General features: G+C 37.5%; 1 protein-coding gene across 3 annotated transcripts in view; it reads right to left on the reverse strand.

The window, feature by feature from the left end:
- The window catches only part of glra1 (glycine receptor, alpha 1), a 107,107-nt gene that overhangs the window by 71,139 nt on the left and 23,029 nt on the right, over positions 1-12,939 (reverse strand). For 2 of the 3 annotated variants that reach the window (XM_015002825.2, XM_015002823.2), the window contains exons 2-3: positions 8,869-8,993; positions 8,592-8,603 (exon numbers count right to left, since the gene is read on the reverse strand). In XM_015002825.2, coding sequence (XP_014858311.1) covers positions 8,592-8,603; positions 8,869-8,993 — 137 coding nt within the window. The remainder of the gene's footprint in view (positions 1-8,591; positions 8,604-8,868; positions 8,994-12,939) is intronic. The other variant, XM_015002828.2, reaches the window with a different exon arrangement.

A 12,939-nucleotide genomic window follows, 5' to 3' on the forward strand; every position in this document is an offset into this window, starting at 1 on the left:
TCTGATTTGTGGAATATTGAAAGCTTTCCTCTGGGCATGGATGTCTGCTTTCTCCTGTGGCTTTCAGCTTGTATCCGTGTAGTGATTCACAACATAAAAGAAGGAGAAACGTGTGGAAATTCCTGTGTCCATTTCAAAGCTGCTGCAGAATGGAACCGAGTAATGCAATATCCACTGGTATGAATATAAGGGCAATAAATTCTGTGTTTGCATATGAAGCCCAGAGCTGCACAGTTGCCATCTGCCATATTTACCAAACTGCTTTCCAAAGCAACTCCCTCCAAGTCTGTAAGCCATTAGCATTGTTGCCTTTCCTCCTCTTTTCTTGCTCCCTCAACCATTCATTTCCCCCCTGCAGCCAGTCCCCCATCCCACACTCATTACCTTATGTCCATTAATCCCATTAAGTAGCCATTAAACAAGTGCTGATAAGACCAAATGAACGTCAAGCTCTGACAGCTAATAACTACCGTCCCACGTCGACATGTTCAACTCTGGCAAGGAGAAAAGGAGACACTATGTGAAACAAGAAGTGCTCCAGCTGTGAAAAAGAAAGGGTAAAAGAAGAGCAGCACACTCCCTCTCTGTTAATACTGGACTCATATCCACTTGTTCAGTGGTAAAGTGACACAGTGGTGGATTTTCAGAGGGATTTTTTTTTCTTTTCACGCTCATCGTGAGGATTTCGGAGCAAACGGGAGGAGGGAGCATTGGCAAATCAGCTGAGGGAGCGGAGTGAAAGACAGGATAACAGCTGAAAGGGGGAAACCACTGTGGCTGCTCAGTGGTGTCACAAATCAAATCCTCACACATCAGACTTCTCCCTGTTCTGTTTCTTTGTTTCTTTGCTTTTGAGATTTTATTTTATTTTATTTTATTTTATATACATTGAGCTGCAGGGTGTTTTTCCACTCATTGTTCTGGTAGACTTGGTTTGCTTGGGGACCAAGGTTTCAACATTTGTTACATGTCCAGTGCAGTTCGCTTTCACACTGCACTATGTCAAACGATCCAAACTAATTGAAAAGCCTGTTCACCCTCCTCACCTCTGGTGGCGCTGCAACAAGAACAACTAAAGGAAACAACACAAAAATCTCTGAAGAAGAAAAAAAACTTCCTTCTTCAAGAAATCTAAACAAAAATGAAGCAAAGTGAGATTTTAGTGGCCGTGGAGATTTCATTTTTACAATTCTGTCCATATCCTGTTAGTGGCCAAAAGACTCTTTTTTTTGCATCACATCTATCATATTTATACTCAAGATAACCGGAAAGCCTTGGATTACCAATAAGAACTTCAAAAAAACATTGATCAGCTTTAAAAAGTGAATTAAACAAAAGTCCCCGCTTCAGTTAGATTTATTTTAAAGGATTGTTAATCGGAGGTGTTTTTGTGTAAAAACGTTTTGTAACCCAACTGGACTGTTTTCTTTCATTTGAATCCAACGGAACATTGATTTTTATTATTATTGTTATTATTTTAGTGTCACGCTGCTGCAGTTAAAAATAGATTTTTAATGCTTTGCAGCAATAAATGTGTCTGGTAATGTATAAATGGTCCTTTGTGAAACTATCCCTCCGTCTTGAATTTCTAATGTTTTAACTACAAACTTCATTGTATTTTATGTGGATGTTAAGTTTAAGTAGCACAGAATTATGAAGTCAAATGAAAAAGATCCAAAGTTTGACAACTTTTCACATTGCATTGCCATACATCTGTGTTTAGTCCTTGTTACTCTGGTACCCAAAAATGTAATCGAATGCAAAAACATTTTTACAAAATGGTAGCTTAAAAATCAATGAAAAGCTACAACACCATCTTCTCCTCAGTTTGGACAAGTGGTTAGCATCATCCTCAGGTAAAACTCATCTTTATTTATATGAATTAAATAGACTATGAGGACTGTAGTGTAGGTAAGATGTTGACTACTTATTACCTTTCAATTGTTCCCCCTTCTAAAAAAAAATCAGGTATTCCTTCAAGTCAGGATTTATTTTCTTTAAGTTGCTTTTTTGTTGTTGTTATTTAATGGATATTTTTTAGCTTTATAAACTGAATTATTTGTGATTAATCTCATGTAACACTGCGTTGATGTTCTATATGTACTTTATAAGCTGTTGAAGACAAATATCAAAGTATTCTTCGTTCAATAAGTTCAAACTGTAACATAAGCAGCACTAAGTTTAGAGCAGCCAACATGTTCAGCGTATTTTGAGGCACTGGCCCCTGCCTTGCAGGGGATTTTGAAGGAGAAAGAGGAGTTACGTAGTGGCAGCGTTAGCCAGCTCATCTATTTCTGATCGAGCCTAAAACTGGGGGCATGGTCGCTGCCGTCGCCCTTGCTGCTGCTCAGATTGAGTGATGAGGAAGGACGAGGTTATGGCAGAGAGGAAGAGGGGAGTTGCAGCATGAGTCTGTGCCATTCATCAAGACACATCCAACACAAAGGGAGGGGGAGCACATGAACACGGCCACCAATAAACACCCTGATCCCCTATCTTTCACTCCCATACAAACTCATTTATCTTTACAGCATCTTGTGAGCTATCATCACAGAGAAGAGCAGATTAGTGATCCTTTTCGGGAGCTGAGCAGCATCATTTTGCACAGAGAGCTGAAGTTTTGCTCGTCCTCCAGGTTGTTTAAGGACTCAATGATAGTCAAACAAGGCGAAGAAACGGTGGGGAGTAGCTATGTGACATTCATGAACGACCCAATTCTTTTGAACGGCTCTTTTGTCACGAGTGATAGGACTCGAGTCTCAGTCAGTGAAAGTTGTTTCTTGCTTACTATGCTCTCTGCGTACACTGCAGTAGCCCTTATTACTCCACTTAATTACAAAACATATTGATTTAATCGCCAAATAAAAGAACCAGAAGAAAGGGCTCACTGTTTGTTTTCATCATGGCGGCGCTCTGCGTGACCTGGCTGATACACCGACGCCGGCTTCATGTGGGGCAGAGAGGATGAGGACGGTCATGGTGGCTCCCTTCTTCTTGATTTCTTCTTGCTTGTTGCTCTTTGGTTAATCTTCATTAAGTGTTGTTTACCATTAGTGCATTGCCCTAATTGTTATATGTAATGATGCTGAAGAGGAATTTTGTTTCTGCCAAAACAACTCAAGTCCACTTTTTCCTCTGCTGTTTGCTACATGTTTCCCTTATTTTGTTGCATTTAGCACTAAGATGTTGATACACATAACAACTGAAAAAAAAAAACATTTATATTTTGAAATTTTATACTTTATGGGAAAATATAATTTTTTTTCTTCAATAACATACTATGGTTACTTTCTTAATACAGATTATTTAACTTTTTTGTGAACTTCACCCACAAATAAAATGAAACTAAATTAAGATAAAATGGCTTAGAGAAAATTATCATTTGAACAGTTCTTTGAAGTGAATGGGTCCTGAAGATTTGGTTCCCTTCAAAGAGCCATAAGTCCATAACTTTTGGGAAGGAGGTTAACTGGAGGATGGAAAGAGGAGATGCTTTTGGACATCTATGTGTCGATGACATTGTTTTTCTGTCTGAAGGACAGAGATGAGGGTAATGTTAGAAGAACTTAATGTTATTATGGCAAAAAGAATGAGGGCACAAATAAGTGCAAAAAGAGACAAATACAAGAAACAGGAGAAAAGAACAAAAAAGTGCCTGTGGTTTATGGAAAACGTAGAATTTCCAAACATGAATGAAGGATGGGGGTAGAAAACGAGGAGGGGAGCATACTATTATAAGAATGACAAAGGAGGGGCAGAGAGAGAATGAAAGGATGGATGAATTCATGGATTATAAATGGCTTGTCCTGAATGTGTCAGCAGTGTTTCCTCTCCGTACTCCAACAGAGGAACCTGCTAAATCAATCGGAAGCTTTCTGCTCGCACAGTGGACGCCCCGAGTCATGATCACTGTAATTTCCTCTCATGCTGGTACTATATTAGTAGCTTTGGGCAAATCTCGTCTCTTTCCTCTCAGTTCCTTCACTGCCTTAATTCTGCTGTTGCTGTGTAGAAAAAGTAAATCGGCTGGTGCTAATTTCACCAGAAGGGAAACCGTGTAGGCTGGAAGAAGCACTTAGGAAAATAAATGTGTGATTTCCGCATGTAGATTTAAAATTGCAGAATTGATAATAAACATAACATACATGTATATTTTAACAAGAAAACAACATCCCCTGCTGAGGACTAACTATCAAATTAAATTAGACTTTCTCTGACTCGTGCTATAATACCTTAATGACTAAGCTTGGTGATTCCTTGCGAGACACAAAATAAAATAAAAAAAAATACAAGTGTTATGTGAACCAATAGGAGGCAGCCACATTGGTCTGCAAGAAACTTAGGAAATTTAAGGATTTGCTTTCTTTCAGGTAAAAGTTAGCTTCCAGGAGAGATTAAAAAGTAAAGTCTCCACCTTAGACCTTTTCTCAAAGTTAAATAAAATTCACCAGTTTCAGGTAAAAATGGGAGAGATAGGCTTTTGATTTAGATTTGTGCAAATGTCAGAGCTTACCCAAGTTAAAAGTGAACTAAACACCTGTTTAAAGTCCCTAAATCAAAAAGGAGCCACCAATAGTACTAGACAGTGCACACAAGTCTGATTTATTCCCTCATGAGGTCTCCAGCTCTCCCTTCAGTTCAGATTCACTTAAGTAGATATTGAGCTTGGATCTACAGGCAACCCACTAATGAGATCAGTGAATAGATGAGTGTTACTTTTAATGCTTTAGATCAGGGATGCCCTGCAACTCTTTGATGTGTCCCTGTACCAATACACCTGAATCAAATACTGAAATTCCTCCTCAGTAGGCAGCAAGTTCTCCAGAATCCAGCTAAAGACAAAAATATTTGATTCAGGTGTGTTGAAGCAGATACATATCTAAAAGTCTCCACATTTTGAGGACTGCGGTTTGACATTTGTGCTCTAGACAAGAAATCATAAACTCAAAGTTCAAAGTCAAATTAAATCTGGTTTTGAATAAATTGAATAAAACGTTTGCAAAAGTTAATGAGCAAATACCGTCTATCAAATTTCCTTACAGCTTACAAGGAAAATAAATGATATTATGATAAATGATAAATGATATTGAGGCAAAATGAGAACTCAAATTATTTGAGATTCTTAAACTTGATTAAAGGCGTTAATACCTTCAGCAGTAAAGTGCTTTTCTTTACACAGAAAAATACATCAACTGAACTTAAAGTGCATCTAAAAGCTCATGAGGACTAGAATTTCAAACTCATGTGTTGGACATTTTTTTGATTAATAAAGACACAGTGTCAACTACTTTCACTGTAAGGTTTTAAAAATGAAGCCAGCAGAAGAACATACTGTAGATGTAAGACGTATTTAAAACTGAAACTGCATTTTCTACCACGTCAGTTGTTGTTTCAGGCTGCAAGAGATTGAAAAAGAGCAAGACTTAAAACAGGTAGCAGGAAGGTTTGATATTTTGCAGCACAGTTTCTCCATTTGGTGTTTTGAGCTTTTAGCTACTGTTTTTCCTAAAAGCTGATGGATTTGTAAATGTTTTCAGCCTTTTGGAAATCTACCTTCTCTGAGGAAATCCTACAGAGAAAAGGGTTTTACAGTTAGCACAATGACATTTGTCTTTTGTCATAAAATCGTAGAACTCTTCTCTCACACACACAATATGATTTCACAAAAGTAGTCAAGAGTTTGATGGATTGAAAATACAACAATATGCCCTGGATACGTTCCTCAGTGCTTGAACCAGGATTCCTCAGGTTTCATGAAGACTTTTCCCCTCTCATCCAGAATGAATCTTCATTTCTAATCATAGTTGGAAGCAACAGGCCTATAAGCTGCGGTCAGGACAATAACACTAAAAGGACTGCAGAGAAAGTCTTAGAAAGATGACATCTGAGGAGTGTTTTTTATTTTCATGTTTAAGATAGATTGCCTCATTCCTCCCTCAAACCAATTGTCTTTCATTGTTCAAAACAGACACGTTGCTGTCTTTTAAAAAAGTGCCCAGCGTCCTTGACATGTAAATGCACCCCTGAGTAGACTGTGTTGCTGTGCTGGTGCATCTGTTTGTGTAGCTAATGTTTGGTTTCTCCACATTAGAGGTCTGAATATTCCTGTTCAAACCACAGTGTGTTTTATCACTGGGATGACTCTGTTTTAGAGTGTTGTTAGGTTTACACTAACTAACTATCTGGATGTGTTAACAGGAATAAAACAAGGTTGATGAAAGAAATTACAAACCAGCATACCTACTGAGAGAGAAATTGAATAGACTGAAATGAGCACCGAGAGAGCAAATCCTTAAAAACAACTGAACATTGAAAATCTCTTATGAATTTCCTAATATGTTCCATGCACACATGTTGTTTATTTGTTTAAGCATTCCCATGTTTTGGGGGATAACATGTTCATTTAGCCATAAAAAATATATAAAAATATGGAAGATTATTATTACTGCAGTCAGCGCCTGGGAAATATTTAGGACAGCAATCGCACTATTCCATTCACAGAGTCGTGTGCAGGGAGTGGCACACAAACACAACAGAAAACTGACGCAAATTAATGAGTCACAGAGTTTACGCTCATCTTCCTCTCTGACATCCATGACAGATTTTCCCATCAGACTCTGTCTATTAGCAGCTCCAGACTCAATTTTCTGAAAAGCTGCATATAAAAGTCATTTTCATCATTTCATGGAAAATATTTGTTATTCTGAGCACACACAACATTTCACACGATCATGTCCATTTGTTATAAACTTTATATTAGATAATATGAGAAAAATAAAAATCATTAAAGCTATAAATCTGAATTTAGGCTTGCTTTCTGCCCTGTTGTACAATACGTTGTTGCAGCAGTGACTTGGGCAAATTATTGACAGTAAGAAGTGAAAGAATTAGAGATGGTTTTATAGACCTACTCCCTGACACACACCTGCATGAATTTTCTGCATGTTGGGAGTCGGTTCGGCTGTTGTGCAGCCACAGCAGGTTTAATAACAGACACTTAGTCACGCCAAAACTCCTCCGCCCCTCTCGATTCTGTCTCGCATTAGCTGAGATATCTCTCTTAGAAAGATCACCATATAATGGGTTATAACATAATGGGCTCAACGGAGAGGGAAAATAAAGCTCTGCAGCAGCATTTCTTAACGTAAGCTGAGGTTCCCGACTGCAGAATCCTGTGTGTTACCTTCCCCACTGTACTAAATATTAGAAAAAATTTATTTCACTGCGTTAGAAAAGAAGGGAAATTCAGAAGCAATGAAGGAATAATCATACATTCAAACTGTGGAGCTTTAGGGCTTGATGAGGAAACCTGATTTCACTCTTTTCTCCTCATTCTGAGCAGTAAAGAATAAGAATGGAGCACACACATAGCCCTTAAGTCACTATATGTGTGCTCCAGTTTTAGTTCCGTACTAGTGCAATTTTTTTCTTGAGTAATGTTAGTTCTTCTAAACAAGAATTGAAAATAGAAGAAGAAATGTCTAACATACAGAGGAAATACCAGCAAAGTACCAACTTTAACTGGTTTTCTCCATTTTGGACAGACATTGATGCACATGTAACAACTACAGTATGTTGTAGAAGGTTTGCCAGGAAAATGTAAATACCTCAGGTCAGCCCCAAAACCCTTCTGACCTTCACTTACTGTTTTGACTGCTGGACAAATCTGTAATTACAGATAACATCATCACTTGTTATGCAACCACTGAAGTCCTGGGATGTTCTAGCTTCTTGAACTGTAACCAGAGAGATAACCTGTCGCTTGTTTGGATGTTCCCAAATTACATTCAACTCGGACCATTGCTGCAGAGAAGGTCATTCAGTACCAAAAGGGTTTAGCTTTTAACATAGACACTTGATTCTGATGGGCGAACCAAGATTCCTTCAGATCAAAACATAATTAGGATTATTAGGCTGTTGAAGGCCAAAGTACAAGTACCTCCAGCGTATAATCATGAGAAGAAAAAAATGCCACAATGATATGTATTGAAATAAATAATATATGGCTGATACAAACATTCAAATTATCTGACAAAAAAGAGAAAACATTCACATTCACCTCATGAACGTCAACTATGTTGCTCTAAAATGACGTTTGAATCGATGTCTGCACGATGCTCTGTAATCTTTCTGCACACATTAATCACACTAAATAAATGCTTTATTGAACAGGGAGGTCTCCCTCCCTGTGCAATGTTCAGACAGTTTCTGATGTGAAAGCGTTGATCAAAGAAACCTCTGACATGTGTCTTTATGGGGGCTAACATTCAGGGAGAGGTCACTATATTTTATATTATCATCAGCAGCATCCTCAACATGAGATCATATTCAGCAGCACGCTGGCAGGAAGGAGGTACATTACCTTGACCACCAAAACAAGCACTCAGGATACTGTGTGGATACCAAGGAATGTAGCCAACTAGCATCATGACAGCTTAGATCTAAAATATGTTGATGGAAATGCTGTTTTGCCACTATAGTGGGGCTCAAAGTGCATTTACAGGGATTTATGCTCAAGAATGTGCAGGGAAAATTAGTTTAAGGTCTGACTTGTTTATGTCTATAGAAATTTGGGCAATGTGCAGAATTACCTTTGTTCCACACTGCAAAGGGCAAACAAAAGAGATCAAGAGATTTAAAACCAAAAACATTAAACAGAGAACAGAATTTTAATAGTGATGTAAAAACTGTTTGTCCCACTTTTTGGTAAAGAAAAAAAAATTAAAATACAAACCTTCCACCGGAGATAATCTTTGCTAAAAATGCATTTGGAGATGTTAATAGATGCAGAAGCAAGAAGAAATTTTTAGAGGAATTTTTGGCTACATTCCTGCCTTATCCGACTGAGTCTTGGTGGCAAAATCCTACCTTTAAAATTTGGTCGAATTCTGGCGTCGTACCCCGAGACTTTCCCCATGAGTTTGTCCAGAAACTCCGACGGCGGCATCGGGGAGGCAGCTTTCCTCGCCGCAGCTTCTTTTGATGCTGCTAAGCTGGAAAACAGAGATTAATTTGATTAGAGACAGAATGCAACACAGTGGGAGATGTCAGGAGAAAAATATATTAAGAAAAATGTATTTAATTTGTATTTAATTGAGCGTGGGGTTATTAACAACCAACGTACGCAGGCTAGGAGCTAAGTTTTCATATAAATTGTCCTAAATTAACAATTTAGATTAAGTTGTCATAAAGTCTGCACCTGACATTTTAGAAACTGGCTGTACCTGCTTCACTGGTGCTGCAATTAGGAAACTTCAACTTTTTAACAGTTAACTTTAAATAGCACATTGAAGAACAATATTGGAAAAAAAGAAAAAGTCATCTAAACCCTATTTTGTGTTGCTGTATTCCCATTTGCTCTTCTGATTGCAGACAAAATAAGCCTAAAATTGAATTCATTAAAATATATCCATTCATTCACAACCTTACATGCTTAATTCTAGTACCTGAACAAATCAATTTTGTGTATGTGAAAACCATGCAAACTCCAGAATCACGCCCGATGTGGGACCTGAACCTTCATGATGTGACCTAGTCCAAGGCCCGCCTTCACGCCTAATTTGGATTTGCTACTGTCTCCAGGACCTCTATGACCTCGGTTTGGGAGGTTTCTGGTAATCCACCGTCAGTTTTAGCAAAAACCTTTATATTCATTTCCTTTTCAGCCACATAAGATAATACAGTGAGGAGATTTTCTGTTTAAGAATAGCACCCTGCTGAGCCCCACAACCGGTGCAGTAATTGTAACCTGGCAAATTACTTTGGTCATCGATCTGAAAAAGGAAACCATGCATAGAGAATCCAAACTTTTTTTTGATTACTGTGAATTCAAACTTAAGCTCTAAAATATAATTTTTTTGCCATGGTTTCTCTTTGACAAGAGCATGAAAATATATCGGATTTCACCTGAAAACCTCTCAACCTCCTTCGGCCTTCCAGTGACTAGATTATTCACAATTTGGAGATCTGTGAGACCGGAGCGGTTTCACTGTGGCTGAGGAGGTTTATGGTTGTTTTTGTTGGTATCAGGACAGCGGCTGACAAAACATGTTTAAACTTTTAAAACCTTTTTTTACTAACTGACTGTCAGCTAAGTTAAAGTGACAGTTACAAACTTTTATTTAGTTAAAACAATGGATATAATAAAGTATCCTAACACAGGGAATAATAGTTAATGTTGCATTTGTCATGCATACTTTGAAGAACTGTACTTGTATTAGTGTTAACTCAAATCAAAACATAGTGGCATTGTGTTTTGCTCTAAAGTCAGACACTTTATTAAAACATTACTTTTCTAAAATTAAGACCTTTGATTTATTTTTTGACAGGTGGATGAAATTATAATTGTTAATTCTTCCACATATGGCCATTACAATTTACTTGCTCAATTGTGAATGAGCTCTTGGACACATTTCTTGATCAAATCGAGGACATATTTTGGATTTCCGACTTTTTTAAGATTAACAAAATATGTGACAGTAATCCATTTAATACACTTCTGAAATGTACATTTATTTCTGATACATAAAAAGCATTAAGATATAAGCTATACCTTAACTTGCTATAATAAAACTTTAGCAAACCAAGGACAAAGCCGGAGGACAAACTTCAGAACCAAAACAATCTGTGACTTTAATACTGAATATGAAACAAGAAGAATCGTTGAGAATATTGGCCACAGTGCTCTAATGTTGTTTTTCTCCTTTATGCAAAGAAAGTCTTGCAGGTAAAAAGCCAGAAGCAGGCTTTCTTATAAGTTTATTTTTAACTAAATGAATTAAATGCATCTAAGACATTACAATGCACCCGTGACACTAACAGCTGAGCTGCAGAATTTTCCATTAAGTGCACAAAGAGGAACCAGAGAACGATTTGAATTTTAGAATTAAACTCATTCACAACCTGAATAACTTTGATTTCCATTACTCATAATAGTGTTTATTAGATTTTCTTTACTTGTCACATAGCTAAGTGTTTAGTTCTAATTGATTGAATTAAAAGAAACTAAAATAACTTCTTCCTTTCAGTGAGTAAATGCTAATAAGATTTCAAACCAAAATCCATGAGGTGCTCTCTAATAGTAAACTCAAACATCCATGTTTGGTTCTGCCCACATGAAGGGGACATCTTTCTGTGAATGACACAGAACATCCACAGAAACACTGCTGGACAGATGTTCAAAACCCGACAACAAAATAAAATAAAAACAAACATTTCAACAAAATTACACTAACAGTCAGCTGAAGTGCAGTTTGAGTTTCTTCTTGCTGCACTGAGAGAATTAGCACGCACTACTACGATGTGGACTATTAATAACTTCCTGTACTGACCCATTTCCTGTGATGACAGCCTAACACAGAGGTGTCCGAAGTGCAGCCCGCGGACCATTTGTGACCCGCTGAAGGATTTTCTGCAGCCTGTGACTGCAGAAAATCCAAGAATGATACAGTCTTGGCCCACCAGCACAGATGGATTGTTTCATGTTTTCCTAAAATGATAAAGGTTACGTATCAAGCATTTGTGAAGAAAGAATTAGCCATATCCTGTTCTAAGTGACTCAACAAAATTTGTTGAAAGTTATTTGCCTTTCAGGCTTCATGATGTCACAGTTGACAGCAACGTTGCCCAGTTGCAGCAACAAGGTTCTGGAATCCCATCCTGTGTTTCTGCATTGAGTTTCTAACCTTGCATGTTGGGATTTCTGCGAGTTCTCCAGTTTCCTCCCTCAGTCCAAACACACAGCTCTTAGGTTAATTGGTCTTTCAATACATTGAGTTTATTTTTCTTAAAATGCTGCATGTTTAGTTTAATGTTTATTGCCATGGTGCCATACATAAACTGACCTCAATGATCTGTTTCCATCTCATGGATAGTTTTCTTTTAGGGATTAGAAGCTGTTATTTGTCTTATAAGATTTTGTATCATTATTGGCTTTGATTTTACCAAATCTCAATAGGAAAAGGGTCAGACATGCTATAAGGCACATCTTCTTATGCATCTGGTACTAAAACCCACATATGAGTTTATTGTTTATTCTTGGCATTTATTAATGTGTAATCTGTCTGTGTGACATGGTGTTTTCACATGGTTGGAAAAAAAAAAAACAATTCAGCTGACCTTAAGCCTTTAAATACTGAAGCCATTGTAAAACATTTCACAGTGCAAAAGATAAATGTAAGGTACAATGGGATCTTGTCCTCTTTTGAATCTCTGACCTTAACTCTCTGAGCATGAGATCAGCTCTCCAGACTTTATCTTAACCATGCGATGAAGTGGAAAATCATGAGCTTAATCTCTCACTTCTCTTTGTTTGAATTTTTTTTTTTTTGATTTACTGGTTCTTGAAAAGTTCCCAAAGTGAACTAAATCATCATTAAGCCAACATCGAACAACAGTTATTCCTCTAATGTTCTACGAACAGCAGAAGAAAATATACTGCCTTCAGCAACACAGAGTGCAGCTGAAGTTAAATGTAAAAATGGTGATTATGCAGGCATTAGTTGTAACTCCTGATGAGTGCGAGGGAGGAGAGCACAGCCGCCGCATTAATCTCCCATAAATTAAAATGACACTTGATACAGTCGATTGCGCTTAAATTTTCACCTTCCAAATGTAAAACTGCAAAGCGTGACTTTCAATATGGTAAATCGTGTCGTACGGCATGATAAATGGCTCCATTAGCAATTCATAAACATGCAACGCAGTCAGTGCTGTCGCTTTATCGGGAAGGTGCTGATCAGTATCGTAGTCTGTCGGGAGAAAATGGGGAATATTGAGGGGGCATGATGGGAAAACAAAATAAAATGGACAAATCCCTCATTAGTCTTAGCACTAAAGGGCATCTGTGTGTACAAACAAAGCAAATAACCACACCATTACAAGTACACAAAAACCTTTATGATGTGCATACATAGGTTTTATAGATTTGTATGCAAATAT

The sequence above is a fragment of the Poecilia mexicana genome, unplaced genomic scaffold (genome assembly GCF_051168715.1).
Source record: "Poecilia mexicana isolate PSO_F unplaced genomic scaffold, ASM5116871v1 scaffold_10, whole genome shotgun sequence".
NCBI classification, from domain to species: domain Eukaryota; kingdom Metazoa; phylum Chordata; class Actinopteri; order Cyprinodontiformes; family Poeciliidae; genus Poecilia; species Poecilia mexicana.